We start from the raw sequence: 23,027 nt of genomic DNA, 5'->3' as shown, positions 1-23,027 counted from the left end.
ACTGCTGCATTGGCGGGGGAAAGAGCAGAGCTACAAACTGAAACACATGCTCTGCTCCCACTGAAAAGACAAACATGGCACTAAAAAATAGAACGCCTCATTCTTATCTGCATTATAGTTGCATTTAATCATGTACCTAGTAAATACGTTGAAATGTTGGTTACACTTTACTTGAAGGTATCTACATAAGAGTGACATGACACTGTCATAAACGTTGATGACATAACACTTCTTTTAGTAAGCGTCACTCGGTTTTTGTCGTGACAAGTTATGGTTAGGGTTAGGGTTCATGTGTCATGACAGTGTCATGACACACTTATGTAGATACCTTCAAGTGTTACCGAAATGTTAAAATTAGTTAGTGATAACAACCATGGTATATGTGACAAAACTGTAGTATCGGAGTCATTCTGTGTAACCTTGTGTGCGTATGCTAAACTGAAGTTTGACTGCAGAGCTTCCTCACTGACAAAAAGTGATCTGCCCCCTAGTGGAAGACATTGGAACAACAAGCAAGAGTGATTTAAAGTGACCTTCCTGAGGAGTTATACACAGTACGGTGGTGAGTACTTTAAAGTTTAAATATTTATAAGTGCACATGTTTGAATTAGGGTGCTGAGAACACAACAGCAGACAAAACACCAGCTCTGAGTTTTCAGTTTTATTTAAGGTTCATTTTTCCAGACCTGCAGAGGACAGTTCACTTCCTTTAAGCGCCTCAATTTTGTTTTGTTTTTTTCGCGCAACATCATGTTAAAACCCACTGTATGACTCGGTGTTGGTTTCTCCTGGATGAGTTTGTTCATTTTTGTGAAATACTGTTAAATAGGGAACAGCAGGAGGGGTGGGGTGGGTAAGAGAGAGAGAAAGACAGAGCGAACATGGATCAGAATTAAGACTTCAAAAAGAATAAAGGCGGTGGTCGGAGGTCCATCTCATACCCTAAAGGCTGAGAGCCCCTTAAATCACTACTACAGTACTTGGTACTGTCTTGCAGCACCTTCCTTTGGGACACGCAATCACATACAGTGGTTCAAGTCATATGCAATATTGCATATTTTTTAGCAATCACTGACGCTAGACTCCCCCTCCACTCACTTGAGCTCTTTTCTCTCATCTGTCCATGTTAAGGCCTCGTTTAAGCCCTCGTGGGTCGAACAAAGGGACCTTTTAACCCTGTTGCTACCCTCTTTAGTTTTTTGACATATCCTCATCCATCCAGTCATTGTTGTATCTACTTGGTGGCTGTCCGTGTTAGGGCTAGCTACTGTAGGTACCACACAGTGGCACTGTGAGTAAGAGTCTAACCCTAGTTCTCAGGATGTTGGCCACAATCTCCCAAAGCCCTGGCGCCCCGCGGTTAGGCAGTGCTCTACCCTCTGATACAGAGGTTCAGCAAAATTTTCCCTCCAGCAGGATGGGGCCAGTCCAGGGAGCCCTCCACTAAAGGGAATGTGGGCCAAGCGGCCTCTCAAGCAGGCCATCTGTGTCCCTACCTAACAGGGAGCCCATGCATAGCCTGTGCCCTCAACTCCCCTGTGTCATCTGCATTCACTCGCTGATAACCAAATCTCAGCCCCTTTTTTAACTTTTTTTTTTTTTTTTTAAAACCACTCTCAAAAAAAGTTAAGTGCCAACCCCTTTTTCGCTCTCTCTCTCTCAGCTCGCCGTGTTCACAACTTAGCTGTAAGGGTTAACCGCTTCACAGTCTCCTGTTAAAGTGGGGAGGATGAGGGTCTTTGGGGCAAAGCTTCAAGAGCAGATTCACAGCTTGCTTCATTCCTCAACAATACTAATCGTGACTTCAACTTTCAAAAACACAATGTTGTTCATGCTTAATCATTAGTTACTTTTAAAAAAAAGATCTCCCTTCAGCTAATTTGTTTCGTCGGCAGTTGTGGAGTTATTACTTAGTGTCACCACTGGGGGCTCAATGCTATTCTGTTTCTTGTGCTCTCCGTTAACAGTGAGAACACCGATGAATCCCATGTTACGCCCAGAACTAGTTCTAAGGAGTGGTGATGGGAGCAGATGAAGGGTACCGATAACTTGTGTGCCACAAACAAAAACAAAGAGGCCTTCGGTTTAGACAAAAAGGAAGGAGGAAGAGAAAAAGAAGAAAGCATGTTTGTTACTTTGTTAATAATTTTTCATACTCTGCAGATTGGTGTGTATTGCATTGAGGGGAGGGGGGGGGCGGGGTACAGGATGAGTGGGTATAAAGTGGTAGTGGGGGAATGGATGGGTGTCTGCTGTAGTCTGTGTTCAGTGGCGGTCCACAGCGGCACTCTGTAGCAGCTCTGTGGCGGGCTGTCCCGGGGGTCTGAAGGTTGTCTGGAAGCCTGGGGGAGGGGAGTGGAACTGGCTGGCGGGGTTGGCTGTGGGAGGGGGCAGGTAGGGAGCCCAGCCGCCGGCGGCTCTGTGGTGTAGGGGGAGGTGGGCGTCGAGAAGGCCGCTGTGGAGGGGCTGGGGAGGAGTGGGCACCGCTGAGCTGGCCGGGCCGTCCATCTCTGTGAGCGCCTGCAGGGACTTGAGCCAGTGGGGTGGGTTGTCGTCCTGGAGACAGTCTAAACTGTTGCCTGCTGAGGCCGGGATGCCTGGGGGGGGTCACAGAACAGATGAGTAATGACAAACAGGGTGGAGACAAATAAACATGTTTCAACACAACAACACTGCAGTAAATTGCCGATATTAGGCATTTTCCAAACTACAGGTATCAGCATTTATAATGGCCGATAAATGAATATTTAAAAAATAAAATAAAAAAAACGGAAGAAACACCATTCAAACCATGTTATGAGTGTTGGCGTTGCATAGTTTGTACACCAGAGGGCGCTCTACAACGGTCCGTGTACGTTTTGATAGTTTGTTTTTTCGTTTGAACCACTTTAACAAAATAACGAGAAACCAGCTGTTTTTCGTTTGTCGATTCAAACCAAAAACAAAGAAACGGTAAAAAAAGAGCCGTTCTCCGTTTTTGGTTTCTGAATCCAAAAACGAAAAACGACTAAACCATATTCAAATAACGGTCCGATTTTGGTTTTTTGAAATTCCTTTTTTTATTTCTCCGTTTGAATATCTACATTAAAAGAAAGACAGGCTGGCCACCTGACCCGGAAGTAATAGTAAATAAAGCCTATAAAAATAAAATCCAAGCTTTTAGAACGGTCATGCAGCATAACGTTATACCAGAGTAACGTTAGAAGAAAAAAAATCAATCAATAAATATGCTTATATAAACCTGGACTGAAAGAAATATGTTAGCAACAGTAGTTTATTACAGTGATTTAATATCGTGCCTATCCACGTACACATCACCAGTCACGTTTAATAAGCGCATGCATTGGTTCAATACAGTTGGTAATAGTTAACCTAGAACTTATTTATATAGTGGTTACTGTTAGCACTATATTATATAGGGGAGAGCCGGGACAGTTTAAATACTTTTTAATTAAACGTAATTTACAAAGCGATCATATCGCACTGAAAGCTAAATATTTTGTCACTATCAACCTACACCTGTCCTCTGTCAAATACAGTTGGATTTTCAGCTTTGAACAAAACCGTTCAGGAATTATTACAGCAGAAGTGGGGCGTGCGTAATGTTTCATTCGTCCCTGGTCGGGACGATTGAAACAGCACAGGGGGACGAATGAAACATACAATTTAAGCCATATAAACTTCCCACAACTTCCATATTTTACTACATATCATGAATGGTAGCCTACTCACAAAAGGTGTTATTTAAGACAGATTGTTGCTGGGCTATACGTCGGTGAGTTTTCCCGTTATCCTAGTACCGTTATCCTAGACTGATGGGCTGTTAAGGGCACATTTGGATGTGCAGTGACCTAAGCCACGTAAAAACCTAGTGAAACGACATTTTCCACAATAGAAACAATGTCTTCGTGAATATCTCTTAACTCATTGCCGTCACCTATGAAGCGCGTTTTTTTAAATATCATGATGATTCTGCCATTTTTATAGCTAGAACAGTAGCCTACGCTTTCCCATTTATATCATGTTTCTATTGTGGAAAATGTCGTTTCACTAGGTTTTTACGTGGGTTAGGTCACTGCACATCCAAATAAGTGCCCTTAACAGCACTTATTTGTATCCAGGGTCTGACTTTTAATTATTTTTTTTAAACTGAAGACATTTAATGGTCAAAATATTATTAATAAATATTCGAATATATTCGAATATTAATAAACAAACGAACTTCGAATATGATTTTTGGGCAAAAGTCAAAGCCCTACTTCCGGGTCACATGGCCAGCCTGTCTTTTTAATGTAGATATTCAAACGGAGAAATAAAAAAAAGGAATTTCAAAAAACCAAAATCGGACCGTTATTTGAATATGGTTTAGTCGTTTTTTGTTTTTTGGATACAGAAACCAAAAACGGAGAACGGCTCTTTTTTTTACCGTTTCTTTGTTTTTGGTTTGAAACGAGAAAACAGCTGGTTTCTCGTTATTTTGTTTTGTGGTTCAAACGAAAAAACAAACTATCAAAACGTACACGGACCTACATCGTCCCTGTTGGCAACACTCTTTGATTTTTGTAATTATTGCTTTTGTTCAAAAGGACTTTCATATCTTAAGTTTGTATTTTTTTTTTTTAATTTATCAGAACTTTAATATATTTTGATGTTCCTCTGTTCTGTTGTGACAATAAAAGTTTATTTTTAAACTGCATTATCATATTATTTTAGTGAGGACTCAAAAAACTACAAATAACTAATGTTAGGGAAATCTGTTTTGTTACGCGTTTCTGGATATAAAAAAAAATAAATATCGGCCGATTTATCGTAATATCGGATTTTTTAAATCACCAAATAGTTGTATCGATATCGGCCTTAAAAATCCTTTATCGGTCAGGCTCCACAGAAAATGAATAAGGAATCAAACTATTTACTTTGACTGAAGGAGCACTATTTGCAGAAACTGCATTGTATAATGCAGCAAAGAGAAGAACATCAAAAATGATGTGGATATTATTCTTGCTTTTGTATTGGATGAGGTTTCCGGTAAAACACCTTCTCTATCAGCTTCCTGATATCCTCATTAATGAATAACTCGGCCGTTTTCTCATGCAAATGAAGCTGCAACTAGTAATTCTTTCAGTGATTCCTTCATTTTGTTTTGATTTATTGTTCTATAGAAGTCAACAAAAGGGTCAGAAAATATTGGAAAAACATTCATCACAATTACCCAGAGTCCAGTGTGACATTTTATAATTATTTGTTTTGTTCGATCAATTCCAAAACACAACATTGTATTTATTAATTAGGATTAACAACTATTTTAAAGAATTGACTAATTGTTTAAGTCATTCTTCACTGACTTCATTCTTTGTCTTACATTTCAGTATAATGAATGTCCAACTTTAAAGGGCTTTAAGAAATGATGGCCATTTTTCACAAATGTTCTTAATACTAGAGCGGCCATGACGGTCATTTTGGCCGTTTTGAAATTTATGTTATTAAAAAAATACAATCCTGCTGCTGCCTGACTTTTCCTAAAAGAGTCTCTATTTTAATTTAAAATTGTTTTTACATACACTACACAAAAGGCAAAGAAAATACAATCACTTTTACCTATTTCAGCCAGAGACGCTCATATTGACCGCTCGGATTTTCGCGGTATTGTTTTTAATCTTTTGCGGGGTTGAAAATGCATCTTGTTTGCTTAGTAACTACCACAGTCTTTATCAGAGAAACATAACTACCGGTCTCGAGTAACAAGTGTGGCCATCACCGATGGGCCGAAGGCAAAGCCAGAGTCGGTATCGTAGGCTACTACGGCGTGGATGGACTCGGTTCTGAATCAGAATGCAAACACCGGGCGCTCGCTCTGTTAAAGGCGCGGTACACGTAGATGGCCGGTGGCTGTTTACATGTTCATATAACTTTATACATCCTCGAGCTGGCTGGAATCGTGTATGTTTAATGTAAATGTATAATTAAACTTGTTAAAATGTACATTTCGGTGTTATTACATTTTTCTAAAGATATCCTAACACAATACATAATACAATATTGCAATTAGGTATTTATCATGAGAGATTATAGAGTTTGGAATCTGGCGGTCAAAATGACCACTCACGACAGTTCTAGTAGTTATGGAATTCTGGCACTTCTAGTGTTAAATCTTTATAGACCAAACGATTAATTGAGAAAATAAGCAGGAGAATAATTGAAAACGAAAATTGTTGCAGCTCTAATTTAAATTTACAATGGTATTAAACAGCAGCAAAAGTTTGGCATTTATGCTTTATAAATGAATTAAGCAATTAAATGAAAATCAAAATGATTGCTGATCGATTTTCTCGATCACCTAACTAATTGCTTAACCATTTAAGTAACAATTTCTACCTGTGATGATAGCAGGGTCCATCCAACTGGCTGTGCCGTCCCAGCTCAGGCTGTGTGAGAGGCCTGCGGGCCCCACCGGCCCACCGATGTGGTTAACACTGTTGGAGGATGAGGAGGATGAAGAGGAAGAGGAGTTTGGGAGGCCCCCGAAGTTGATATTGATGTTGGGCAGGAGAGCTCTCAGGCCATCCTGCCACTCTTTCACATTTAAGCCATCTATAGAGCCACTGTTTTCTGCAGGAGAGAAGAAAAACAGGTACGTCAGTTCCTCAGGTGTTTTGATCACCGACTAGTGGTCAGCTGCAGAACTGCATCTACCAAGGTCAATAAACGCTAATCAAAACAAGTATCACAATGCTATGTGGCAGTGTACATACATTAAGATATTAAATAACATCACTGTGCAACACATCTGCTCTCTGTTTTAACATGCACTGCTTCCACAACACACAGAAAGGTGCCACAGTGATTCAGGTGTCTGGTACCTGAGATGGGGATCCCTCCCAGCCCTGTATTGTGCTGAGGGGGCAGATTCAGGTCTAGGAAATTACTGTGTGAGGCAGCACTGGCTGAGTGGTTCAAGTGTGTGAGGTTATTTCGTGTCGGGACACCCATCCAGGGGTGTCTGGCGGATGGCTGCTGCTGATTGGCCTGGCTGTTCTGACTGCCGGGAAAACTGAAGGAGCTGTAGATAGCTCTGTGGTGGAGCTGGGGGAGGCGCGGCAGGCCGCTGGGGAAGTGGTGAGAGGAGCTGGGGTTGAGAGGAGGCAGGCCGGGACCATGGTTGATCCCACCATGGGAGAGGAGCCCCGGGGACAAGGGGCTCTGGTCCTGCACTGACAGCTCCTTCTCTATCAGGTCGGCCAAGGCCTTGCGAGTGACGTCGAAAGGATCGAAGCCCAGATCGTCGTCCTGCTGTTTGCTGGACGAGCCGAAGCCAAAGGCCGCCTGCCAGTCTGTTGAAGAAGACACTGGTATTGTGTCTGTGAGGAAAGAACAAAGACACGTTACTGGAGTTGTCCTCCATGTGAGCAACTCTTAGTCTAGTTAGTCGGGCCTTTGTTTCTTATGGTTTTACCTTTCCATTCTTGCAATTATAAACTGTCATCACCTATCAACTTTGATTTAATTCTGCTGTGTTTGATTATGTCATTGTTGATTTATATTTGCTTTGCTTTTTCTTTTCCCTGTAAAGCACTATGTAACGTCAACACACATGCTATACAAATAAATGTATTATTATATAGTTGATTTAAATAAACACTCAAACTGTCTCTCTGATCTAGTTGTTCTTTCTAAAGATGACGATTGTAATATCCAGCGAAATGCAACGGCAGAAAAAACTAAATTAGCGAGACACCACTATTACAATCAATGTTTTGGTGTACAACGCTACACAGTTTCATAAAAACAATGTGGGTTTGCAGGTCAACCCAATATTTGAAAATTAGACAAAAAGCACAACCAATCAAGCACTGTAGACATGCAAAACGTGTAAGTAAATCTCCATTGTACCTGACGTGAAGAGGCTCTGTGGTTCAGGGGTCATGGGCCAGTCAGAATTGCTGCGGGGGGAGCTGGGGAAGGGCGGCAGGCCAGCGGGGAGAGGGTTAGGGTGTCTGAAGTTACTGTTGTCTGAAAAGAGCGACTGGGACTCCGCTGCCGCTCCCTCGAAGGGTGAACGGGCTGTGAGGTCTGACACGCTGATAGGCACCACCAAGCTGGGCTTGGTTAAACCCGGGGGGGGAGAAGGGGAGTCACTGGTGGGGATCTGGAAGAAGAGAGAGGAGAGAGAAGAAGGGAAAACACTTGTGAGATTGTCCTTCTCAGCCCTGATTCACCTTCATGCAACTGAAATAAAACCTTGAGGTCTTGTCACCTGTTGTAAAGTCTCTCCATTCACCATACCAATTGAATCTGGAGGTTTATAACTGGGACTGAAAATAGAATGTAGATACACATTAACATTAAAATGCTTACAGAAAAAGAAATAAAACAATTTTCTTTAAGGATACGTTGGTGCTATAGTATAGTAGTCTTTATAACCTGTTACTGTCACAGTTAGAGGAGAAAGGAGACAGCACAGTATGTTGACCAGGACCCAGGTCTGTTTCTAGCCCATCTGAAGTAAGAACTTCTTGGTCTAGGTAGTCTAGCAGCGGAGGAGACTTGCGGTCCTCTGAAAGCCCGTTGGCCAGTTTGTTGTGTCCTGACAGCGTCGGCCACCCATCTTTACCGTTGCTACCGTTGGTTCTGTAAGGAGCAGAAAAATCTTTGCTTAGCTGGTTTGGCACAAGTGGAAGTAATACGAGGAAGAACAAAAGAAAATGAATAAAACGCCAACCTCTGTGTGGAGCTGGATTTACTCTTTAACTTCTCTGTGCCACATGTTGGAGGTTGTAGAAAGCTAGGGTTAATTTTATAGAGGTCTTGGAGGAGTTTCTGCTCATACTCTTGATGTTTGCCCGCCTAGAAAGAAATGGACACAACATGAGTCAACATCAATCCTTTTGTTAATACACAAAGCATGAACCCGCGATCAAGACACAAAGCAAAGAGCGCCAATTTCATTTACGTTTCAGAAAGAGAAACAACTATCTTACCTGCATCTCCTCTTTAGTAAAACTAGCGGCTTCATCCCCCAGCTCATGTAGATACATACAATCAGGTTTGGGACACTGCATACTTTTAAGGAAGTAACTGCAGTACTTTGTTGTGCCTAAAGAAGCCTGTTACAGAGAGACAGAAAGAGAAGAAAATTATAGTTAAGGACTTCTCTTTCAAGCACTTTTAGTTTAATCCTACTATTATACATTGAAACATTGGTTGTTTTATAAAAAGGATGTTTCGGTTTTACAGACAGGTAGAAAATATAGAATAAAGTTATCATGGGGCTTTTATGCAAATACAACTTAACGACTAATCATAGACACATATGAGAACAGCAGTTGTCAACTTCTCACCTTGAGAGTTCTTCCATCAACAACCACATTGTTCACACACTGTATTGCTCTTAAAGCATCTTCAGAGCGGATGTAAGTGACATAAGCGCTGGCACTGGGCCCCTGAAGAACCACAAAATTAAAGTAAACATAAAAGTCAAACACATCTACTGTAGCGGTTTACATCTTACAGTGTTGTTCTAGAGCAGCAATAAACAATTATTTCCATTACAGATTGCTTACATTGCAATTTTGATGAGAAAACAATAGATGTAACTCAAAAGAAAAACAAATCTTGGTATTTGTAATACCAGGTTTCACAAGGTTTCACATGTTTGCTTGTTAAAGGTCCCATGACATGGTGCTCTTTGGATGCTTTTATATAGGCCTTATTATTATTATTATTATTATTATGTCCTCTAATACTGTATCTGAAGTCTCTTTCCCGAAATTCAGCCTTGGTGCAGAATTACAGCCACTAGAGCCAGCCCCACAGTGAGCTTTCCTTAGTATGTGCCATTTCTGTGTCTGTAGCTATTGAGGAGGAGAGAGGGGGGGCAAGGTGGAGGGTGGGGGTGTGGCCTTGACCAACTGCCACTTTGCTCGTTTGAAAGCCATGATGTCTCTCTCTCATGGGTGGGCCAAATTCTCTGGGCGGGCAAAGCGGAGAAAGGGGAGGTAACTTTGCTCCTTATGACCTCATAAGGAGCAAGATTCCAGATCGGCTCATCTGAGCTTTCATTTTCTCAAAGGCAGAGCAGGATACCCAGGGCTCGGTTTACACCTATCATCATTTCTAGCCACTGGGGGACCATAGGCAGGCTGGGGGAATGCATATTAATGTTAAAAAAACCTCATAAAGTGAAATTGTCATGCCATGGGACCTTTAAGAGATAAATGGTTCTTCTATTAGAAAAACTAAAATAGATTAAGTTCTGATAATGTTTATAAACATATCAATTGCAAGTACATCCTGTCCTCTTTTCATCCAAACTCTCACCTGTGAACCTGCGTAGGATGTGCTATTGTTGATGACCACTTTATGGATTTTCCCAAACCTCCCAAAATATTCTGGTCGTTTCAGGACCTGTGGGCACAATATAAAAACATATTCATATCACTTGTCACAATGTTTGGGTGCACTGTGAACTCTTATACACAATATTCAACATGAACTTTACACTTGAGGCTTCAGAGAGAGGTTTTACCGTTTAAAGTAATTTATGATTTTCATATGTCAGAAAAGTCCAAAATATATCTAGGAGCTTGTGCCTTCAGTTTGTCACAGCCTTATTCACATCAGGCTAAAACAGTTCCAGCGCTCCAATGTCACAGGTAGCATACGTCACCAAGCTTTCTGGCGTAGACACTACACTCACCTCTGGGTCGGCGAGTCGCTGTGAGAGCCCCACCACAAACACCAGGTTTCTCTGGACCACTCTGACACTGGCCAGATGCTTTCGGTTTTCTGTCACCTTCTGCTTCTTCTCATTCTGTTTCTGCTTCTTTTCGTTCTTTATCCTTTGGATCTCCTCCTGTGACAGAGGCTTGTACACAGCAGGGTCCTCTGGGTACGGCTACAAAATAAACACAAAAGAATTATGATAGTATTATCCACTGTTTGGCTTTGTAAAGGACAGTGGGTAATGGAGGGCTTTAGTTGTCAATAGTTCAACAGGCATCTCATGCCAAACTGCTGAAGCTGTAAATTGTAAATGATGATGAGCGGATGTCTTAACTAACAGGCTACTTTAGAAGGGGGATCAAAGTTGATCTAACCCCGTATTAATATTTGGACACTCAACATCATCCCTTTGGTTTGTCAAGACGGAGAAATTGCCCCTCAGTTGTGAGGAGTTTCTCTGCCAACGTGTCCATCTCACCTTTCTGCAGGCGGGGCACAGGCCGTTCTCGTCTGTGCGGATGCGATGCCAACAGAAGCGGCAGATCTGATAGCCGCAAGTGCAGGGGAAGAAGTTGACGTCATCAATCTCCAGCGGCTCCATGCACAGAGGGCACTCCATGGGGTCGTCCTTCATTTCAGGGCTGTTGGACATCCTATGGCGCGGCGAAGGTGAGTGTTGAGGCGGGTCACAGAGCACAGGGCTAAGAAAACACACAAAGGCTACGTTTTAGAGTTTCATCCTGACATAATTCAAAATAATATCATTCAATGTCAATGTTTCTCCCACACACTTTATAGCGGCATGGTATAGCCTCTGAAACTTCATTTCTGACTACCAAGGTCACAACATCAAACTGAGGCTGGGCACATGAAAATGTATTTACATAATATTTTAGTTTTACTTATTTAGCAGCAGAGGAAGCACTCCACTCAGTTGCCAGTTTTTTTAGGTCCACCAACCAAAATACTGCAATCTAATGCAATACATCTTACTTGATGATGATGAATATAATGTTCATTTTTTCAATAAACCTTTTAGGGAGGAGTTGACTCAAGTGTATGGTCCTTTTGGAGGCTGTAGTTTGTGGTGCTGGTGAGCTGCATTGTGCTGTAGGCAGAGAGGTTTTTAATTTGTCATCTACTGCAGGGGGCTTCAACGCTTTTTTTCCAGGGACCCCTTAGCTGAGAGAGAGACCGAGTAGGAACCCCCCCCCCCCGAAAGGATGAAAATAAATGGTTATCATTCATACATCATGTTTTAATGATAAACCTACATTTGGAAGGCACAGTGAATCATTAAACTCAACTGTATGGCTACCATAGTTACCTACAGTAAGGTTATCTTCAATGTGTAAATCATGTTTTCACAATTAGGCTAATTTATATTTGATATTAATATGTTGTAGGGCTGCAACAACGAATCGATAAAATCGATAAAATTTGATTACTAAAAAAGTTGGCAACGAATTTAATTATCGATTCGTTGTGTCGCGCAACTATTAGGCCACTTAGTCGCGGAGATAAAAAAAAAATTGAGTTGAGCGCAGAGCGGAGCAAAAGAAAAAAAGAGCAGAGCGGGGGGTAGAGGAAATACGGAGAGAGACCGGAGAGACCCGTAACGTTGTTCTGAAACACACGGCGGAGGCTGAGAAATCAGTACGACCCAAGTCATCCAAGGTGTGGGAGCATTTCACACTAAATAAATCAGAAACGTGTTAATTGTAAGATAAGCAAAAGCGACACGGCATGGCACGGGCGCACCACGGTGATGAGTCAGCACCTAAAACGTAAACATGTTGGAGTCCTTGATGAGGAGGAAGGGAGTTCAACAGCAGGGTAAAGTCTCTACACTATCCTACTTCTGTTCCGTTCTGAAGTGAGGAACGTACCGTCCCTCCAGTAGCTCTTCTGGTGCTGCTGTTTACTCGTTATCCAGCTGACTAGCATGACAAGCTAGCGTTAGCTCGGTAATAACAGTAATAAAGCAGGGGTGGTATACTTTGCAAGACTAAAGACACTGTTTTATTCACTCGCCTTTTTTGGCCCATTCATTTTTCAATCTGTTATGCATATATTATGTGCTTTGTCAGTTATTGTTGACAAATATAATAGTGTGTGGTGTATAAACTAACTTAACTTGCACTTACTACAATGATGGTAATAATTTAATGAATAAGTGTGTGTGTGTGTGTCTGTCTGTCTGTCTGGTCTGTATCTGCTATTTGGGTTACTTACCTTTACACAACTATTAACTAAAACAATAAGTATGCATGTATTGAGTTGATGTAAATTAATGCTTTTTTTTTATCCGATTCATCGATTAATCGAAAAAATAATCGACAGATTAATTGATTATTAAAATAATCGTTAGCTGCAGCCCTAATATGTTGGATTCATAATAATGTACTGAATATTTTTAGACATATTTAAAATTACTTTAAAAAAAAACAACATTTTTGTAACATTGGTGGCCCCCCTGCACTAAATCTGAGGACCCCTGTTGAAGATCTCTGATCTACTGTATTTATACCATTGAGGGAAGATTAAATATCATAAACTGCTTTCAGTACATTTTGGAGCTGAAACAATTAGAAGATTGACAGAAATGAAAGATACATTTTGAAAACCAATTTGTCTCCTGTCATTTTAAAACAAAAGTGTTACAAATGTACTGGTTTCGACATTCTTAAATGGGAATATTTGGTGTTTTTCCGGTTTGATAGTAAATTGAATATCTTTTGTTATTGACTGTTGGTCAAACAACAAAAAATTTGAAGTAGTCACTTTGGGCTCGGGGAAACTGATGAGTCGCAAACTACAGCCTCCAAAAATTATCATAAAGTTGAATCAACACATCTCTTAAACAGCTTCAACAAAAACTGAACAAGGTTTGAGTTATTGCTGGACTTTGTGTTAGAGTGCATTAGTTTAAGCTAGATGTACAAAAGACAACGGACTTATATTTTAGAAAACAAGTCAAAAACATTGTCATCTTGTTGGCGAAAGGGTTAGCTAGAATAAAAAACATGTTCTATCAACGCTAGACTTCAACTCATTGAGTTTGAAGTCATCCATCACCTGCACTTATCCAAGACCAAACTGAACTGAATCTGTCCTTCTTTCTCTGCTACCTGGAATAGATGTAAGTCGGGTGACGGGACCCTAGGTCATCTTTTCTGGTCTTGTCTCAAGCTCAGGATTTTCTGGGATACAATTTTTTACAGCGACATATACAGCAGGCAGCTAATCCCCGACAGTATCTCTGCAATATTGGGTTGCTCCAACTACTCTTTCACTCTCCCCCCTGCATTACAATAAGCCCTCATGTTTGGTATGGTCATTGCAAAAAGAGTCATCCTGTGAAAATGGAATTCAGTTTCCCCTCCTTGCTTTAAAAATGGCTAAATTACATGTTTTTTTGCTTATACCGCGAAAAAAAATCTGTATACTCGCTCCAATGCCCATCCTAAGTTTCTTAAGATCTGGCGGGACTTTATTGAACATATTAGGAGAGAACAACTTTTTTTTTGCACCTGTATTGTATTATTTTTGATTTGCCAGGATTTCAGATTTCCAGCCTTCATCTTGAGCCTTTCTCCACCTCACTTGGTCTTGGCTCTATGGACTCTATTTCTAACTGTCAATCCACTCGTGGACATTTAAGTCATTTTACAGATTGACATGCATATGTGCACTTTTTTCTGTGAACGTGGAGTTATTGTCATGTCTAATTCTTTGTTTCTGTTTTTTGAGTTGTAAAAAAAACAAAGAAAATATATTAAGAAAAAAGCAGCTGTTATCATCAGCGATAATGCGGATGTTGTGGTGTCTTTCAGGGGTTGACAGTAGTAGACTGACGTTAAAGGGAAATGGAACAAACTGCGTTTATTTACAAATGAAACCTTCTGTTGTTGGCAGTTTAACTCCGGCCTGCTTTCTTTCTACGCGACAACACTGCTGCCATAATACGAATTCGTTGAAAAAAACTGACATTGTTAAGTTGAATTAAACGATTACAGAGAAATGCCGAGATTGCAAATACTTAAAATATACTTAACGTGTACAGGAGGATCACAGTTTTGCAGATTTACCTAACGTTACATATATCAACTGATTGGTAAAGTCGTGTATGAAGCCAGGATACCTAGTTAGCCAAGCTGGTAACTTTAGCTGCTCGGTCTTCTGGATCGTACATTATGACAGATGTTAGTTGACTAACGTTAGGCTAAGCTAACACTAGCAGCCGGTCTAACTAATAGCAAGTATCCAGGAGCAATTGCAAGGGAAATCACAAAACATACTGAGGTCAATATTAACTTGATATTGACATTAAATGTTTTAAAATACGTATGCCACAACGGTACGCCTTCTCTCACATATTATCTGACAGCTTGCTTTATGCTAACCGCTAGCATCGGTGTAGCTAGCATGCTACATTATCATCAAAATGTACGGGGTTTAGGAGCTAAGCTTACGATGCGGCCTACACAAGCTAACGCTGACTGGGAGCAAGTTGTTGTCAGTATCAACAACTGACATTGTTTTCACGACAATGAGATTACCTGGACAGTGATCAAATAAACTCAAGAATACTCTACTGTCAGTCTGTGAAATCGTGCCAGACACAACTGCCCTTTATTTATTAAGGGAGGATGGAAGCTGGCTAGCCCAACTAGCAAACTTGCTAACGTTAGCGTTACTTACCCTGTCCGTATTTAGCTTAGGATTCCACTCCGAGGGAGTCACACCAAATTGGGCGGGGACTGCGAGCCAATGTATTTGAAATGCCAAAATTTATATCACCGGTCACTTAAGATAACCGTAGTTGTGTTGTTCTGTTGTGATTAAAAGGCTATAAAGATGGTTTGCCCCTTTCTTTTCTTGGTATTGTGGAGACAATTTACGCTCTAACCACCATCTTAGCTAGCATTAAAGTAGGGAGGAGGGAGTGGGGCAAGTGTTCAGTGCGACTGAGTCTGCGCAGATAGACAGATGCTTTGTGGGAAAAGGAGTTTTGGACGACTATAAACTAGGACCAGGGACACATTGGACACATTACCTACAAACGTGTAATGGTGCATTTAAAATAAAATATCAAAATGTATCGTACTTAAATACATATTTGAGATAGGGCCTACTTGTATTTAATCTAATGTGGCAGTCCGTAATATTTCAGTCCTAGTTGATTTAGAATAATTTATTTGAGTGTAAACAATGGAATTGTGATGAGAGTTATTCAGTCTGGAGTAGAAATAGAATTAATCTATTTCTTTTTCTATGGTCCAGCAGAGTCTTGTTGTTGATACATAAGCTTCAGGTTTTCAGAATTGCGTGCATAGTTCACTTATGTGTGTGTGTATACAACGGAGAAAAACTGCTATACAGCAGATGTCACGCCAGAGACGCAGTTCACATAATAATATACTACTACTAATACTACAAATATATAAATATTGCAATACTTTCCGCAGTGGATCATAAGGGCTCAATCTCCATCGTGTTACCTCCTTTAGTGATAAATAGTGACTATGCACTTACTCCACTGCATTTCAGTTGGAAATATTGTTTAGTAATTAATAAGTAGCAATAAGAAACAATAAGTAGTTAAAATGAGCCCCACCTTGACCAGAATAATCCTATACAATTTTGTAATGGAGTATTTTACTAGAAAAGGACCCGAGTACTTCCTCCACCACTGCTGTTATAATGTACCTTCTTTTATTATGAGAAATCAAAACATCTTGCAATCAAGGAGTTGCAATCATGAACTTAAGAAAGGTATAGTTAATTTATTTATCAATTATTATGGATATTAATTTCATTATGAAATAAAATTTGGATTAAATGATTTTATTAAAACCGTGTCATCTGCTTACATTCATTTACTCACTCACTTTTTTACATGCTGTTTTTTTCAAGAATCCAATCACAAAAAAATGATAAAGTAAACAAGCCAATGCATAATAGAACCAATGCTTCAAAATTATTTGAAAATATGTTTAGGCTATCCACATGAAGCTGGGTTCGGGCCAGTGAGTCTGGACTTTGTTGGGATCCACAGAGTCTAAGGTGAGTGTGGGGGCGATGGGGTGCGGTGACGCCAGGGACAACCGTGCAGCCAGGAGCCCCATCCGAACACAGCTGTCTGTGTCTCGCCGCTGGAGAATCCCAGCCATTAAAGCACCTGCCAGACTTCAGACAGAGCGGAGATGAGTGAATGTTGCTGAGTCACAAATAATTAAATTTTTTAAGTAAGAGAAAGTGTGACAGGGACAGGAAGAAAAAGAGGTCAAGGAAAAGGAAAAGTGGAAGAAACTGAAGAGGAATTTTTGAATTTAAATAACTATAAGGAAGAGAAAGTAGGTCAAGTAAAATGTTAGCACCTATCTCCTGCTCCAGACACATTCATTGTCTCCTCTGCTGTCACAGTCAGTGCTGGGTAGTGGACAGCACAAAGCTGCCTCCTCTGCAAACACAGATGCAGAAAACATCTTCACTTTCACTGCTATAACCTTCATCATCATTATCAGTTTAAATATAAGATGCCCTTACCCTCTTCTGTTTTCTTGGCTGCAGGTTGACCGAGCCTGCATCATACTCTCCGCACACCAGCACTCCACTAGCCCCCAGAGTCACCACCAGGCAGTGGAGATGCTCCAGTAGGGGGCGTGAGAGAGCCACAGCAAGACTCAGCACCTCCTCCAGAGAGCTCGGCAGCACTGCCGCCCCACAAGTCAAAACCACATCGTCAATCACTGTTACACTATTTGCATTTTTCACAAAAACAAAAAAGCATGAGGGAGTAAAAAAACAATTGAACCACAAAATTCTCATTTAGGAATACAGTTTACCTTCAGGTGTTGGGATACCCAGTGTTTTGTTCATGGTGCACAACTCTGCCAGGTTTGGAGATGAATAGGACAGAGACTTCCAGGCGTCTGACAGGAAAGGCTTACAAGCCTTTTCTGAATCCGTTGGCTCATACCAAACTGTGACACACATTGATTGTATTGCATCAAAATCAATGAAAGCTTCTGACCACTGATTGTTCATAGTGTCTATCTCCCCATGCTTACCATTTATGTTGTGTTTTTTTGCAATAGAGCAAACATAGTCGATGGTGGAGAGGGGAATGTTTCCGTCGAGACACACAAGAGTGGCTGATGAAAGCTGCTTCTCAAACTGTGACACCTACAAAAAGATATCCAAAGATAGAATAAATAAATTAAGTAAGGACATTTATTTCTCTAGCACCTTTCAAAACAAGTGGTGCAACAAGAATGTCCGGGAATGGTCAAATAGAGAAACAGCAAATGTACACATTTGAGAAGGTGCAACTGGAAAATATTTGGCATTTTTACTTGAAAAAAGACTTTTTGTTGGACAGTGTGGGAGCTGAAAAACTAAAAGATGATCCCCATTTGTGGTGGGTGAATGATAAAGGCATTACGTCATTATGTGACATATGAGTATGCACACACATCATTTGCGATGGCTGCATGGCAGCTCTTGTCTTTTGAATTTGATCCAGTACATGCACGTGTAATTTTCTGTCCATTCCAGGGGGGGAAAGGTGGATGTCGGTGAAAATGGTATTGGAACACAAATCCTGGGCTAGCCTTGCTAAACATTTATAACTTTGTCAGTAATTCTTACATATTGCTCTGTGATCTGCTGATGAATGTCCATGTCTCCCAATCCAAGACTCAGTTCTCCACTCTCAGTGATAACAGCACAGTAAGTTGCTGTGCTTTGCTCTTCAAGCCTGGCCACACCACTTGTGTTCTTACAGAAATAAGAAAAAGAAGTCAAGAATGTAACATTTACATAGATGAGTAAAAGGAATTATAACCTTGCTTATGTAAGAAACAACTGTTGATGTCTACATACCATATGTTTACAATAGTTCAACACTGCTTCGCTGTGTGAATCAGCTCCAGTAGCTGAGATTAACAGGAGGCTAATGCCTAATCGACTCAGAGAGTCTGAGATGAAAGCACAGAAGAAGTGAGAGGGAGACAATCAGATTTGAAGTACTGATAAAAACGTGTGCATGTACATAATCAGATAAAAACCCACCAGCAATGTTCCGTCCTACACCACCAAATGACTGACAGACACTTCCTGGGTTGGTCTGTCCAAACTGAAAGAGACAACATGTTTTTTTCTCAGAAGTAACCTATGTAATATGACCTTACATAGCCTGCAGTGTGGATAAATTATACTTACATGAAGTGTTTTTGTCTTCCCTTTAGCAATAAAATCAACATTTATTCCTCCGATGACAACCTGTAAAAGAACAGCTTTGTGGGTACTGTATTGTGCCAATCTTTGACTAAACAAGATCATCATAAGTGTTTATACTCACAATATCTGATTCTGAGTGTTTTCCATGATGATGAGTCTTTGTTTTTAACTTTCTTTCAGTCATTTGTTTTGACAGTGCACATGCTATCTGACTGCCAACTTTAGCATTGTTATGAATGAGAGCAATGTCTGAGAACATAACAGGTTTAGGAGATTTTAGTTGTAATATACTGCACTGTAACATTGTCTGGCCTATGAGAAAACAACTTTATCAATCTTCTCTGTGCCTTTTCCTTTCCAAAGAATTTGATATGATCATGTTGTCTGCTTGAGTTCTCAATAATTCAGATTTTCAGAAGGATACTGGCCTGAAGGGACTTTCCTTCAGTCAGCTCATTGACCTTTTGAAGAATGAATGGCGTCACGTCTCTTCCTGTTATTCCTTTAGCACTGAGTAAATAAAAAAAGAGAACAGAAAGGGATCATTTTTCCAGCTGAGATAAACAGTCCATTTGATTTGCTTTGTCATGAAAAAAATAAAAAAATCCTCTGATGTTATTGAACTAGCATTTCAAGTAAGGAAACAGATTACAAGCCACAGAGACTTTCTGTACCTTGCCTCCGTTACCGCTGCCTGTATGGCTTCCTCTATCTGCTGACCGGTTGCTGCATGCTCCTCTGCGATGGGGACCGCTAACAGTACACCACTTTGGAGACCCAGTGACAGAGTGCTTGCTAAATGATGCAAAAACATTCACATTCATAACAGGTTTGAGTAGAAAACAAGTGCTGGTAGATATTGAATCTTGACCTATGTGTGTTAAGAGTCAAGATTATAAAATGTTGATATACCAATGAGTTCTGCAGCTTCCTCAGGATTGCAGACTTGGTATGGAGAAGTGAATCCACTTCGTGGAGCGAAGAAGGCTGGGAAATTCTTCGACGCTCCATAAGTGGCTACACAGACACCCTGTGTCTCCTAATAAAAGATACAATAACAGAAATACATAGAAATAAATAACAGTCCCCATTGAGTGCCCTTTAAACACCACTCCGCCCATCTGTCTGCTTTATTTATTTAATTAATGAATTTTGCACCGACAACATTTATTTATCCACTTTCTTCTCTCTTTCCGTCTATTTATTATATTCATTATTCTCACACACAGACACCGACACCCACGCCGACACCCACACACACACAAACATGGATAAACACAGAATGAAAAGACTGCACAATGTCCACCCCACCTTGCACCTCTGTCTAAGTATTTGTGATGTAAAGCTTGTCTTATTGTATGCATCTTCTAACACCCCTATCTACTGTTAAATCACATTTGAACTAAAGTCACTACAAGCCAACATGATACATAAAATATTGCTAATACACATTTGGCTGACTAATTGTACACACTCAAATGGAAAACACAGTATAATTTTACAGTGACAACATTATCTCAATATTCTTACAAGGAACTCCAGGGTCCGACCAATGTCCAGAATAGACTTCACACCAGCAGAGACCACTGCAATGGGAGTCCTGCCGAGCTCGGTCAGATCTGCACTGATGTCCAGACCTGGAGGAATGATGATGTCATAAGTAAGTCTTCACAGCATGACACTAACTTATTCTTCTTACTGTAACATACCGAGAAGACAAACTTACTGTCCCGACAGTTTTGGTGTCCTTGGTGACACGTTGAGGTCTTCCTCAGAGTAAACTATCCTGTCGCCAGGCCTTTATATATGGACTCCTCTGGGTCCTATTGGTGACTCCATAAGCACCCTCATCTCTTTTTACTGTCTTTGTAATCAAATCCAGATTGACATAAAATATATATATTTCACCTGATGACACGATTGTTCAGTCTCCATGTGAAAGGAAGCCAAAACCATTCAGTCAGTGAGTCTGTTTTCATGGTTTGTTAAGAGTAATAAGTTAGTGTGAGTATGTGTAAAGTATTAATTAGTCTACTTACTGTTCTCTCCGTCTCTGTGAACTCCTCCGATGCCCCCTGTGACAAACACAGGGATGCCAGCTCGGTGTGCTGCTATCATAGTGGCTGACACTGTTGTTCCCCCAGAGAGCCCCTGAGAAAATAAAATAACAAAACACCACCATAAGTGACAGACTCAGGTAATCAAAGTGGGTGCCACTGGGTCGGCCTTCATGTTCAGATTATTTTGAGATGAGTGGGTTTCGGAAACAGAAAGGAGTTTATTGCCACAGTAGTTACCCTACGTGGAATTTGCCTTGGTGATTGGTGCATACATCCAAATACACAAATCTGTCTCACTTTGCTGATGACGTAGGGCAGATCACGACGGGACACCTTCAGGGAGCTCTTGCAGCGGGCGAGGTGGTCGAGCACCTCTGAGGACAGACCAACATGGACTTCACCCTTGATCACTCCGACCGTGGCTGGGGTGGCTCCTTCAGCTCTCACTATTGCTTCCACCTCCTTCGCTGTGCTGCATTAAAACATTAATGGCATTCATTATCAAGGATTAAAGCAACTGGGATCAGAGTTTACTGACACTTAAAACAGGGTACCTCAGGTTGTGTGGATAGGGCATGCCATGTGTGATAATAGTACTCTCAAGTGCCACCACTGGTTTGTTTTCTGCCAGCGCCTGAGATACAGATGGATGAACTCTGAAGAGGCTGTCTAAGAGAAGAAGTGCCATTTACATAAATCATCATTATTATCAATCTGTTATGAACTGTGCATAGCCTACATTATACTTTTGGATGCATTTACCATTTTTGCACAATCTGCTCTGATAAGTTGTGATCCCTCGTCTCAGGATGAGTGCAGAGGCTCTCTTTAGCATCCTCATTCTGTTCAGATTTTGAGGGAAACCCTGAAAACATGAAGAGTTTTTAAATCAAAATGAGAAAAATTGTGTCAGCTGACGCTTTTCTCCCAATAAACATGCCGTTCAAGTTTCTTTGACTGTTGCAGACGGATGCACCAAAGGCTATGGTCTTCCATCCAGGGTTCCCCCTCATCCTCTGTAGTTATTTGCATTGATATTAGGGATGTCATTTTCTTCAGTTTTTTATGTTTAAACGACTGTGAGGAGACTGTGTTAGTCTAAAAAAAATCAAGAGTGGACTGGGCATCAAGAGAATGAAAATGTACTTTCTGATTGGTTGATACGTAAGGAGGAAAAAAAACAAACCCCTTACACATCTTCTTTCCAACCTACATTCAAAAATTACAGTCCCACATTAAATTACAAAAATAAACATCCCCATATGTCTGGTGGATTGATTTTATTGCAAAATTGACTTCCTTTAGACTACTTTATTTGATGTAAAACATATATATACGGTGTGTCTAACTTAAATTATATGTAGACTAATCTCTTCAAAAAAAGAACTGTTGAAGTAACCCACAATGTCAAATCAATGAACATTACCTCAGCTTCTTTAAGTACCAAACAAATAGGCTACCCAGTTGCATCACACCCTGCAGTGTGTTCTCTGTCACTCCAAGTCCAACTCAGCCATTGTGAGGATTTTCTTTGCTCCAGTTAGTTGGGACTGGTTAGGACAAGTTCCCACCCCCATCCCCCCTCTTTGGGGCCACTCTCAGAAACAGAAAACCAAATTCCAGAGCTGGGGTCAGTATTGTTATCTTTCTTTCCTACCAAACCACAAATTTATACCAAGCGGCAAATTCCTTGCCTGAAAAGTGAAGTTTAAGGCACTTTCAATGTGGAAGTGCCTTAAAGGTCCAATATGTAATATTTGTACTGTAATAAATCCAAAAATGACACCAATGCCTCATCAAATATTAAGGAAACATGTTAAACTGAAATACTATCTTTTCTGACAACAATGCTAATTTCAGTATTTTTTCTTTTTGAAATTTACATTCCGTGACGGAATTTATGTTTATGTTTTGGTCTGTGTGTTGTTATCAACGGCCCAGTTTGACAGGCAGGCCGGGTTGCCGGATATACCTGTAAAAACGTAAACCCAGCACGCT

At 40.6% G+C, this 23,027-nt stretch overlaps 2 protein-coding genes across 2 annotated transcripts; both read right to left on the bottom strand.

Annotated features, from left to right (window-relative positions):
• Positions 1-646: 646 nt before the first annotated feature.
• Positions 647-15,667, bottom strand: cnot4a (CCR4-NOT transcription complex, subunit 4a). Its single transcript, XM_028586081.1, has 13 exons — positions 15,427-15,667; positions 11,201-11,423; positions 10,697-10,894; positions 10,318-10,404; positions 9,339-9,440; positions 8,979-9,104; positions 8,720-8,844; positions 8,422-8,628; positions 8,255-8,312; positions 7,891-8,146; positions 6,861-7,358; positions 6,376-6,609; positions 647-2,597 (listed from the first exon to the last, which is right to left on the bottom strand). The coding sequence occupies exons 2-13, from the start codon at positions 11,372-11,374 to the stop codon at positions 2,266-2,268; spliced, it is 2,397 nt and encodes a 798-aa protein (XP_028441882.1). The 5' UTR covers positions 11,375-11,423; positions 15,427-15,667; the 3' UTR covers positions 647-2,265.
• Positions 15,668-16,599: 932 nt separating this feature from the next.
• Positions 16,600-22,530, bottom strand: zgc:136858 (pseudouridine-metabolizing bifunctional protein C1861.05). The gene is made up of 19 exons (XM_028586373.1): positions 22,456-22,530; positions 21,792-21,894; positions 21,584-21,698; positions 21,327-21,501; positions 21,009-21,120; positions 20,500-20,606; positions 19,882-20,008; positions 19,644-19,764; positions 19,394-19,479; positions 19,091-19,218; positions 18,952-19,011; positions 18,802-18,865; positions 18,613-18,707; positions 18,379-18,507; positions 17,799-17,913; positions 17,574-17,711; positions 17,275-17,441; positions 17,106-17,188; positions 16,600-16,914 (listed from the first exon to the last, which is right to left on the bottom strand). Exons 2-19 carry the CDS (start codon positions 21,868-21,870, stop codon positions 16,722-16,724), a joined length of 2,094 nt encoding a protein of 697 aa, XP_028442174.1. The 5' UTR covers positions 21,871-21,894; positions 22,456-22,530; the 3' UTR covers positions 16,600-16,721.
• Between the last annotated feature and the right edge of the window lie 497 nt (positions 22,531-23,027).

The sequence above is a fragment of the Perca flavescens genome, chromosome 8 (assembly GCF_004354835.1).
Source record: "Perca flavescens isolate YP-PL-M2 chromosome 8, PFLA_1.0, whole genome shotgun sequence".
In the NCBI taxonomy this organism is placed as follows: domain Eukaryota; kingdom Metazoa; phylum Chordata; class Actinopteri; order Perciformes; family Percidae; genus Perca; species Perca flavescens.
The sequence above is the reverse complement of the archived record's forward strand: the minus strand, read 5'-3'. Positions and strand labels throughout refer to the sequence as shown.